The sequence below is a fragment of the Palaemon carinicauda genome, chromosome 30 (assembly GCF_036898095.1).
Source record: "Palaemon carinicauda isolate YSFRI2023 chromosome 30, ASM3689809v2, whole genome shotgun sequence".
In the NCBI taxonomy this organism is placed as follows: Eukaryota; Metazoa; Arthropoda; class Malacostraca; order Decapoda; family Palaemonidae; genus Palaemon; species Palaemon carinicauda.
Genome location: NC_090754.1, coordinates 24,160,061 through 24,172,114, shown reverse-complemented (window position 1 = coordinate 24,172,114; position 12,054 = coordinate 24,160,061). Strand labels below are relative to the sequence as shown.

At 45.6% G+C, this 12,054-nt stretch overlaps 1 protein-coding gene across 1 annotated transcript in view; it reads right to left on the bottom strand.

Moving 5' to 3' along the window:
• Positions 1-12,054, bottom strand: part of LOC137623431 (ATP-dependent RNA helicase TDRD9-like) — a 252,515-nt gene that overhangs the window by 210,908 nt on the left and 29,553 nt on the right. Inside the window, exon 4 of the mRNA XM_068354265.1 lies at positions 1,197-1,324. Within this exon, the coding sequence (XP_068210366.1) occupies positions 1,197-1,324 (128 nt within the window). The remainder of the gene's footprint in view (positions 1-1,196; positions 1,325-12,054) is intronic.

Below are 12,054 nucleotides of genomic sequence, written 5' to 3'. Positions count from 1 at the left end.
GTTTTTTACTTTTTGGGGGGCTAAACTCATGGTAGATGTACAAACAACGGACACCACAAAAATCCAGTCTTCAAAGGATGCCCAAATAATCCTTTAGTTATCTACTGTTTCAACACATACCAAGTACAGGAAGTCGTTGATTTATGACCAAGATATGGACTGAGAGACATGTCGTAACTTCATCTGGATGTATACCAAACTTAAAAAGTGAAGTTTCTAAATATTTAATATGCTATGTCATGAAACCCTAATCATCCAAGTCACATTTCATCAATATTTTCTTACTGTATATCGTTATTACATTTTCTTGGTTCAGAGGACATCATATGCTTTATTAAAACATTCTTGTATTCTATCTTTTAATACTGAAATAATTTTAACAATCACCAATTACTGACTTTTTTGTTTACCTTTGTTTAGGATCATCTAATGTCAGGGTCCTACTACTCTATTAAGAAAATGCACACATATGAATAAGTATCATTTATATAATTTCATAACTTATACAAAATATCTTCGTAATGACCATTACAATAGCTCTAATTCTATAGTTTTCCTAGAGTTTGTTTCTAACCATAATCATTATTAATATTCTCTCTCTTTCTCTGTAGTAGCACTAATGCTATAGTTTTCCTACACTCTCTCTCTCTCTCTCTCTCTCTCTCTCTCTCTCTCTCTCTCTCTCTCTCTCTCTCTCTCTCTCTCTCTCTCTCTCTCTCTCTCTCCTAAAAAAGGGTTGATTAGGTTATAGATTCTATGAATAAATGGGGTTGGATAGATTGTGATGACAGACGGTACACTAGAAAGCCCATAGTATCTAGGAAAGAGTGCATGCAAGATTAAGTTCAATGGTGCATTGTAGTTGAGGTTTAATGTACTGCCATTGGACTTCATTGTTGGTGTTGAAACAAATTTATATTAACACAGTTTTACTACACACTCGATTCATCTATGGAGCCACAGTTAAAGAATGAATGTGGAAGTGACTATTGCCTTGTTTGTTCTCTGAAGCTACTCCCTATTAGAGGGAATTCCTTTATGGTGAAAAGAAAACAATCATCACTTCATACAATGTACCCCCGACCCAAAAAAAAAAGTAAATTTACATATGTGATTTTGTATTACAGTTAAAATAACAAGAGAACATTTAAATGTATATTTGCAATGACTGATAAAAACCATCAAATACTACTTACATCATAGGCATTAAGGAGCGCTAGACAATCGGAGAAAGATCCATAGGCCCAGGATACCTTGGAGAGGAAAGCATTCAGCTCATCTTGAAATGGGCGTGCATGGAAGCTTTTTAGTGACAGTCCAGCAGCTAGAAAAAACAAAATATTTGCAATATTAGTGTTAGTCAAAGCAATTCATCATAATTATTTCCTAATGATAACACACAACCCTCATGTAATTCATAACTGAACAAGAACTATTCAGTTAAAAGCAAAACTCAAAATATCTGAAGCATACATATATCAAAATAAAAAATAAAAGTTTTATACTTATTCCATTGTAAGACACTATGTTCTATTTACCAAGTCTCTCAAATTGAAAAATAACAGTCAAGACTAGGGTTAAGATAAATTTATGGCCAAGATGAGGAATTTTCTCGATGTAAGCCAATTCTTCATATCAACTAATTAACTTGGACTGGATTGAAGTATGATATTTAGGACAAAGGCTAAGCAATAGGACTAGCAAGGTCATTTAGTGTTGTCATAGGCTATGTAATAAGATAATTGAAACCATCAATGCAGCCACAAAAGTCGTCCTCTTTCAGACCATCACCAGGGATGTTAGCCCTGGATGCCTGTATGGCAATGCGAAGACTCACAAGAAAGGCAACCCACTTCGTCCTTTCATTAGCCAGTGTCCAATACTGACCAACCATCTGGCAAAGACACTCAAAACCCTTTTGACCCATTATGTTCCAAACAAGTACAGTGTCGTCTCATCTGCAGAGTTTCTCAGTAAGCTGAAAGGATCCCCCAGTAGTGGCACCATCAGTTCTCTGGACGCTTAGTCCCTCTTTACAAACGTTCCTGTTTGAGAGACCATCGACTTGATCCAGGAGAAAGTCTGTACGTGTTGATAACTTCCTTAACCTTAATTGGTGGGGCAAGGATACAACTTAAAAAGTAGGTTCTCAATGTCTATTAGAGTAAATACATAAGATACGTGGGACACGAGGAAAGATAACTTATCAGCTAAGGGGACGGAGACGAACAGACTGCATCATGGCAACACAACAGATAAGTGTTGCCAATGCTGAATCAATGTTGCCATATCATATCAATAACATTACAGGATTTATCTAATGATATGCAACATCTGAAATAATGGTTGAAAGTACATAATCCAGTTAATAGTACGTACAATAATGGTAATCATGATAATGCAGTAAATGATACATACAATAATAATAATCATGACAATACTGGTACATGTGAAATATGTTATTTTTATAATAAAATAAATTTTTGAATATACTTACCCGGTGATTATATAAGCTGCAACTCTGTTGCTCGACAGAAAACTCTACGTTAAAAATCCGCCAGCGATCGCTATGCAGGTAGGGGGTGTACTTCAACAGCGCCATCTGTCGTGCAGGTACTCAGTACTCAATGTAAACAAAGAACTCAATTTTCTCCTCGGTCCACTGCGTCTCTATTGGGGAGGAAGGGAGGGTCCTTCAATATATAATCACCGGGTAAGTATATTCAAAAATTTATTTTATTATAAAAATAACATTTTTCAATATTTAACTTAGCCGGTGATTATATAAGCTGATTCACACCCAGGGGGGTGGGTAGAGACCAGCAATAAATGTTTACATTATTATGAGCTAAGGATTTTTTATTTTATTTTAGCAGTTATCAAAATAACAAACTTAAAATAAATAAGTACCTGGTAAGGAAGTCGACTTGAACAATTACTCTGCCTTTTTAAGTACGTCTTCCTTACGGAGCCTCGCGATCCTCTTAGGATGCTGAGCGACCCCTAGGAGCTGAAGTATCAAGGGTTGCAACCCATACAACAGGACCTCATCAAAACCTCTAATCTAGGCGCTTCTCAAGAAATGACTTTGACCACCCGCCAAATCAAGTAGGATGCGAAAGGCTTCTTAGCCTTCCGGACAACCCAAAAACAATAATAAAACATTTCAAGAGAAAGATTAAAAAGGTTATGGAATTAGGGAATTGTGGTGGTTGAGCCCTCACTCACTACTGCACTCGTTGCTACGAATGGTCCCAGAGTGTAGCAGTTCTCGTAAAGAGACTGGACATTCTTAAGATAAAAAGACGCGAACACTGACTTGCTTTTCCAATAGGTTGCGTCGATTATACTTTGCAGAGATCTATTTTGTTTAAAGGCCACGGAAGTTGCGACAGTTCTAACTTCGTGTGTCCTTACCTTCAGCAAAGCTTGGTCTTCCTCATTCAGATGGAAATGAGCTTCTCGTATTAACAGTCTGATAAAATAGGATAAAGCATTCTTTGACATAGGCAAAGATGGTTTCTTAACTGAACACCATAAAGCTTCAGACGGGCCTCGTAAAGGTTTAGTTCGTTTTAAATAGAACTTAAGAGCTCTTACAGGGCATAAGACTCTTTCTAGTTCATTTCCAACCATACGATAAGTTTGGAATATCGAACGATATTGGCCAAGGCCGAGAAGGCAGCTCGTTTTTGGCTAGAAAACCAAGTTGTAGAACATGTAGCCGTTTCGGATGAGAATCCGATGTTCTTGCTGAAGGCATGAATCTCACTGACTCTTATAGCTGTGGCTAAGCATACCAGGAAAAGTCTTTAAGGTGAGATCTTTCAGGGAGGCTGATTGTAGCGGTTCGAACCTGTCTGACATAAGGAATCTTAGTACCACGTCTAAATTCCAACCAGGTGTAACCAAACGACGCTCCTTCGTGGTCTCAAAAGACTTAAGGAGGTCCTGTAGATCTTTATTGTTGGAAAGATCTAAGCCTCTGTGACGGAAGACTGATGCCAACATGCTTCTGTAACCCTTGATAGTGGGAGCTGAAAGAGATCGTTCTTTCCTCAGATATAAGAGGAAGTCAGCTATTTGAGTTACAGAGGTACTGGTCGAGGATACGGATACTGACTTGCACCAGTTTCGGAAGATTTCCCACTTCGATTGGTAGACTCTAAGGGTGGATGTTCTCCTTGCTCTAGCAATCGCTCTGGCTGCCTCCTTCGAAAAGCCTCTAGCTCTCCAGAGTCTTTCGATAGTCTGAAGGCAGTCAGACGAAGAGCGTGGAGGCCTTGGTGTACCTTCTTTACGTGTGGCTGACGTAGAAGGTCCACCCTTAGGGGAAGTGTTCTGGGAACGTCTACTAGCCATCGAAGTACCTCGGTGAACCATTCTCTCGCGGGCCAGAGGGAAGCAACTAGCGTCAACCTTGTCCCTTCGTGAGAGGCGAACTTCTGCAGTACCTTGTTGACAATCTTGAACGGAGGGAATGCATATAGATCTAGATGTGACCAATCTAGGAGAAAGGCATCTATATGAACTGCTGCTGGGTCCGGGATTGGTGAGCAAAATATTGAGAGCCTCTTGGTCATCGAGGTTGCGAAGAGATCTATGGTTGGCTGGCCCCAGGTGGCCCAAAGTCTCTTGCATACATCCTTGTGGAGGGTCCATTATGTTGGAATTATTTGTCCCTTCCGACTGAGACAATCTGCCATGACATTCAAGTTGCCTTGGATGAACCTCGTTACTAGTGATATGTCTAGACCTTTTGACCAGGTGAGGAGGTCCCTTGCGATCTCGTACAACGTCAGAGAGTAGGTCCCTCCTTGCTTGGAGATGTACGCCAAAGCCGTGGTGTTGTCCGAGTTCACCTCCACCACTTTGCCTTGAAGGAGAGACCTGAAGCTTTTCCAGGCCAGACGTACTGCCAGTAGCTCCTTGCAGTTGAAATGCATTGTCCTTTGACTCGAGTTCCATATTCCCGAGCATTCCCGACCGTCTAATGTCGCACCCCAGCCTACGTCCGATGCGTCCGAGAAGAGAACGTGGTTGGGAGTCTGAACAGTCAGGGGAAGACCCTCTCTTAGGTTGATATAGTCCTTTCACCAAGTCAGACAAGACTTTATCTTTTCGGAAACCGGGATCGAGACCGCTTCTAGCGTCTTGTCCTTTTTCCAGTGAAAAGCTAGATGGTATAGAAGAGGACGGAGGTGTAGTCTTCCTAGTGACACAAATTGATCCACGGATGACAGCGTCCCTACCAGACTCATCCACAGCCTGACTGAGCAGCGTTCCTTCTTCAGCATCTTCTGGATGGATAGCAGGGCTGGGGGCTGATCGTCTTGTTCAGCAACGTCCTCATCAGAGGGTTCCTCATCCGAAACTGATGAGGAAACGGCAACGGAGTGGGCAACGTCTGACTCGCTGAATCCGGTCGCACTGGTGGATGCGTGACGGAGCCGGACGCAATATCATGGAACTGCTGCACAGTCTGTGAACTGTCAACAACCATGGGTGCGCGAGGAAGCACCGCGTCAACCCGAAACTGTCTAGACCGTCTGGGTTGTGCAGTCAACACCCTACCGGGTTGCTGAGGTTGACGCACTGCGTCACAACAAGTCACTTCTGCTGGTTGTTGAACGTCCTCAACGTCAACAACCACCTCCGAGCGTCGCTTAACGTCAACGTGCGGCTGGCAACCCACACTGGGTCGCATCGGTGGAGGAACCACCTCAACTGGCAGACGCGAGTAGGTTACCTCAGCGTCAACAGGGCGCACAACCGACCGGTTGGAAGGTTGTTGGCCAGAAGGTTCTTCTCCGCATTTAAGTCCTCTATCAAGGACGCAAGCTTGGACTGCATGTCTTGCAGCAAAGCCCATTTAGGGTCTACGGGAGCAGGTGTGGCAACAGACGGGGTTAGCGACTGAGGCGGAACCGTTTACCATCCCTGAAAGCCTTGTTATGCGTGACTAAATAGTACAGCAAAACTTCAAAGGCTCGACAACAGCTGAGAAGTTGACCTGTAAACAACTTGGAGCGTCTCCTGGCTAGGCGCCAGGGAGAGTCTACCAGAATTGAGAAGTTTATCTGGGCAGAGGCATGAACTCCCAAGCCGAGAACTTCTCTCGTGTCATATCAGACTCTCGCTCTATAAACCAGTTTAAAAGAAGGGAAAGCAAAGGCTGTATCCCCCAAATCCTCCTGGTGAAAAACCAGTCGCCTAGCCAAAGAAACGCTCTCTAGGAGAGCGAGAGAGCACTAGCTTAAAAACAACGGCTTCGAAGTAGCTAGGCCTAGTGTAAGTTCTGACGTTTAGGCGAACGAGGAGCAGCAGTTACAAGATCCGGACGAAGATCCTTAAAAAAATCATCATGATTTAATTAAAGTCCATAGGAGGCTAAGCAGCTTAAGGCTCCTCTCCATCTGACAGAGTCCTCAAGGGAATATCAGTAGGAGGGAGAACAGCAACTTCCTCATCTACAGGAACCTTGTCCGATAAAAGCTGAGTCTCTCACTGGTGCATTAGTAGCGGACCAGAACGCAACGTCAAGTAACTGCTTGACAGTCTGTGAACTGTCAACAACTGAACTGTCAACCACAACAGGTGCGTGAGGACGTACAGCGTCCACTCGAGACTGCTTTGACTGCCTAGACTGAGCAGTCAAAACAACTCTAGAATGCGGAGGTTGACGCACAGCGTCAAAACAAGTCAACTCCGATTGTTAGTGAACGTCTAGAACGTCAACAGGAGCATCAGCCAGTGGCCTAACGTCCAAATGCGGCTGAAAAACCACACGAGACCGCATCGAGTGTGGTTCTAAACAACCTGACTGACGTGACTAGCTACGCCAACGTCAACAGTAAGCACAAAGGAACGTTAGGTTGGCTGAAAGCCAGGATATCGATGAGATAAACGGCTAGACTCAACGGACTAATCGGCAGAATAGTCTTCCATAAGGGAGGCAAGCATATACTGCATGTTTTGCCATACAACCCCTTAAGGATCAACGGAAATGGTTGTGGTAATAGACGAGGGTAACGTCTGTGACCGCAACACTTTGCCTACAAAAAAAGACTTTCGGAGTCTGTGTTACGCTTTTGTTAGGCGGCGAGCAGTTATCCGATGACTGCATAGGGTCAGAGCTGTCCTAATGGCTGTAACCAGGACGCTGGACCTGTCCTGAAAGGACTGACTTTCGCTTAAGGGCTTCGAAACCTTGTGACAGGTTTCTTATGCGAAAAGCCTACGGATGGCGAGGAGAAACAACGTCTCTCTCGTCTTATGGTAGGGGAGATCTTGGTAAGAAACACCCGATACCATAGAGGGAAAACGTCTGTTCGTTGGTCAAGGCCTCTCGAACCCATAAGTCTTTTGACATTACTTCTCCCCTGGGCTTGGGAGCTTGCAAGAGGTCCCGGACTAGGTGAACGACAGGCACGAACAGACGAACCCTCGGACGCAACACTGTAACACTTTGCGCCTCGGACGCAACACTGTAACACTTTGCGCTTATCACTTTATCACTTCGATTTTCTGTTTTGCACTTATTTCTACCTGAAACACGCAATTCTACCCTTCATTAAAAGGTAGTAATTGCGAAATAAGTCGTATAATGCAAGTTCATAATACCAGCAAAAAACAGAAAACATATTTATAACGTGATAAGATAATTACTAAAAGCCTAAACACACTTCCGTCTAAGGGAAGGGTCGGCCATTTAAAAGTGAAAGAAAGTCCATACTCTCTTTGTCACCATAAATAAATCTATCCAAAACGAGTTCAAGTTTTGAGATGAAGATAAAACACCTGCATAGCGAAAGCTCAAAACTAGAATAGTGTACTTCACCAATAGTTGTGAAAACAAATCCAGTTAGCACAGCGAATTAGTAGGTCTTGCCGGTAGCCCGACAAAGAGAAAATTGAGTTCTTTGTTTACATTGAGTACTGAGTACCTGCACGACAGATGGCGCTGTTGAAGTACACCCCCTACCTGCATAGCGATCGCTGGCGGATTTTTAACGTAGAGTTTTCTGTCGAGCAACAGAGTTGCAGCTTATATAATCACCGGCTAAGTTAAATATTGAAAAGTGTCTTTTCATGTACCTACACCTCCCTCCCCCTCACGCTCGTAGTGCATTCTCGAGCGGACTCTTTTTCTATGAGTCTTTGGGAACGGCGTGGATTCACAGGAGGAATGGTGACTAAGGACTCTCTTTTTAGGTCCTGGCAAGGGGCCACTGGGACAGGGAGAGAGGGGTCACTAATAGTGGGTGGCACTGGACGAAGAAATCAGCGATTACGCCACCACACTCGACCACTAGGGAGACGAATTTGATAGTCTCTTGACTTTCCATGGCCCATGACGATGCCAACTTTGTCCCAACGATGAGAGGTCGGGTCTTGAATCCGAACTTGCTGTCCGACGCTCAACTTGGGCAGGGAGTGGGCATGCTGGTCATACTGGGTTTTTACCTGCTCGTAGCGGGCGGTAGCACGGCGGTCACAGTCTTCAGTCTTGACCTGCCACTCCTTGGAGAATGCATTTGGATGGGCAGGAATACATGACCTGAGAGGACGGCCATACAGGATCTGGGCAGGGGAGCGTCCTGTAAAGTTAGGAGTATTCCTGAGTTCCAGCAATCCACGGTCAAAATCTTCATTATCGATGTTGCCAGACGGGGCTGTTTTCAGTATGAGGTGCTTAATTGACTTCACAGCGGCTTCGGCATGACCATTCGATTGTGGATAGTGGGGTGAGGTTACCATGTGTCGAACTCCCCATCTCTTCATGAAATCCTTGAACTCTGCGCTGGTGAATTGTGGCCCTCCATCTGTCCTAAGGCGAAGAGGAACATCAACTTCACGGAAGTAGCGGCAGAAGATCCTGATGGTATTAGAAGCGGTAGTATCGCCTTTGCAGGGGGCGACAACAGGCCATCCTGATAAGCGATCGACGACGACTAAGAAAGACTTCCCTGCAACAACAAAGAAGTCAGCTGAAACTGACTCAAAGGGTCTTGTTGGATTGTCGTCATTCAGTAGAGGTTCCTGCTGCTGAGATGGCTGCAATGTCTGACATGCCTCACAAGCTCCGACTGTGTTGGCGATGTCAGAATCGATACCGGGCCAGAAAACAGACTGCCTTGCTCTGCGCTTGGTTGCTTCCACACCCCTGTGGCTGTCATGCAAGTGGGACAAGGTGCGGCGACGAAGGGCGGCAGGAACTACAACTCTTGCTCCATACAGGACGAGGTCACCATCAGCGTAGAGATCTGCACGTAGTTTCCAATATGGGAGTAAAGAATTGTGCAAGTCGTATCTGTTGCGAGGGAATCCTGATGTGACACAATTGAGTAGACGCGTATACGAAGGATCTGTTCTCGCTGCGTCACGAAGATCCTGAAGTATCCGGTCGGCATCCTGAGCTGAAGACTCGTCCAAGAGAGTAACGGTGTTCATGGCTATAACAGTCCGAAGATGAGCAGCAGAAGAAGCACCTGAGATTTCGTCCTCCTGTGTGGGGTGGCTGACTGGGGCTCGAGACAATGCGTCTGGAACACAGAGCAACTTCCCAGCACGCCACACAGCTGTAAAGATGTAGGGCGAGATCTTCTCCTTGAGGCGCTGGAGACGAGAGTTCTCAATGGCATCCAGTGTGTAACTGTTCAGAATAGGGATGAGGGGTCGGTGATCCGTCATCAGAGTAAAGTGCTGTAGGCCAGCTAGGTATAGCCTACACTTTGACATTGCCCAGACAACGGCTAGCATCTCGAGCTCAATGGTCGCGTAACGTGTGTCTGCATCGGCGAGAAAACGAGAACCACACTGAACTAGACGCAGGTGTCCATTACCATGGTCCTGCAGGAGAGCATATCCAATGCCATTGAGGCGTGAAGCGTCCGTCTGAAGAACGACGGGTAGGTCTGGGTCAAAGAGGGCGAGAACTGGTGGACTGGTGAGGGCTAACTTGACGCGTTGAAAGGCTTCATCATGGTCAGAAGTCCAGACAAATGTTCTCTTGGGACTCATCAGGGGGCGTAGAGGTTGGGCTGCAACGGAGATGTCAGACGTAAACTCTGCTAACTAGTTGACCAATCCCATGAACGATCTGAGGTCCGTCAGGTTAGCAGGGGTCGGAAAATCCTTGATCGCACTGACTTTCTGGTGGTCAGCCGAGATGCCGTCTCCTGAGAGCGTGTATCCGCAGAAGTTCACAGATGGGGCAGCGACCACAAATTTGTCCTTGTTGAGTGTGATCCCGAACTTGCGGCACCTGGTGAGCACTTCGTGGATACGTTGAAGGTGGGTAACGTAATCTTCATCGTAGAGGAGGAGGTCGTCTATCACCTTAACACAATTTTGGACACCTTGAAGGGCCATATCACCTCGCAGGCAGAAGGCATCTCCAGTAGCTGCGAAGCCCATCGGTCCTCTGCAATGTATGAACCGACCATATGACGTAATAAAGGTGGTTAAGTGACGATCCTCTTCAGCCAGTTCCATCTGCCAGTACCCGTAAAGAGCATCAGCTGTGGTGAAGAAACGAGACTTCCAGTCCACACTACGAATAGCCGTGTAGGGTGTGGGTGAAGGGTGGGCTGGACGAGAAACCTGGCTGTTCAGCTTTGTTAGATCGACGGTGATACGCACGCCTGTTCCATTCTTGGCGACGATGACAAGAGGGTGGCACCAAACTGAAGGGTCATCACCAGCTGGTTTGATTATCCCTTGCGCCACCATAGAATCAAGCTCTTCTTTGACTTGGTCCTTAAAAGCAAATGGAATCTGTCTTGGGGTGTGGATGGCGAAAGGCACTGCACCATCCTTTAGGTAGATTCTCATGGGAGGACCAGCCATGGGCTTGAGAGAAGCTGTCTTCAAATCTTCTTTCGAGACCAACACATCTTTAAATTCCCGAAGAAAGTATTCCTTGGCTGCTGAAGATGACGTAGTTGCTGAGATGGGCAGCTCCTTGCATCTATTAACATGTTTGACTTCTAAAATGGGTTTGGGGAAGTCGGGAGATATTATGGACAGTTCTTGACAATGGCCATAGGATAAAAGTGGAACTTCCACATTTTCGTGAACCTGAATCCTGGCAAGACATGATCGCTTGCCTAAGGTAAGGGTAGCTTGTAATATACCCAGAGCAGGTGACATCGGAGATCCATCCGCCGTGAACGTCACATTCAGCGGAGATGGTTGCAAGCAGCTCCTGGATATACCAATGGTGTCCAGGTGTTGTTGTCCGATAACGGTGACGTCGGCACCTGTGTCAGGTAGCATCTTGATGCGAGAGTTAACATCGCCAGATGACAAGAGGACACAGATAGGTTTGGGCGTCTTGGAGATGGTGGAAGGTAATCCTAAGCGACGACAGCTGGTCCGTGAATCTTGTTGTTTGTTGGAGACTGCAGAGGCACCACTGTTGCTTGAAGATCTGTCTCGATGACCATTTTTCTTATTATCCATGCAGCATTTGTCGAAGTGTCCAATACGGTGACAATGGCGGCACTGGACTTTGCTGGCAGGACACTTCAACGTCCTGGACCAATGGCCAACACGGTCACAGTTTTTGCAGGTACTGTTGGCAGCAGGGCATTTATCAGGTTCGTGCTGACGGGCACAATACTGGCATAAAACGGCAGGCTTAGAGGACTTCGGCGAAGGTGGAGGCTTCCCGCTTGATTTCTTGCTTCTCCTGTAGGCTGAAACGGCACACAACTGGCTGGGTGGGCCACGTATGGCAGAAGTTGCAGTTTTAGCTGCCTCATACGATCGACAGGTTGTGACGAAATCTTGAAGATGAGAGTTGGCGTCCAAGGCAATCAACTTCTGAACCAACTCTGCATCTCGAATACCCATCAAGATAATCATTTTTAGTTGGGTCTCTTCACATGCAGCGGCATTACCTGGGCACAAATCAACTTCTTCTGCGATGCATCGAAGTCTCACGTAGAAATCAGCAAAAGATTCTCCTTCCATTTGCTTACAGCTAAGCAACTCTCTTCGGCGAAGGACTTCATTCCTTAGTTCCTTAATATGCAACTGTAGAGCATC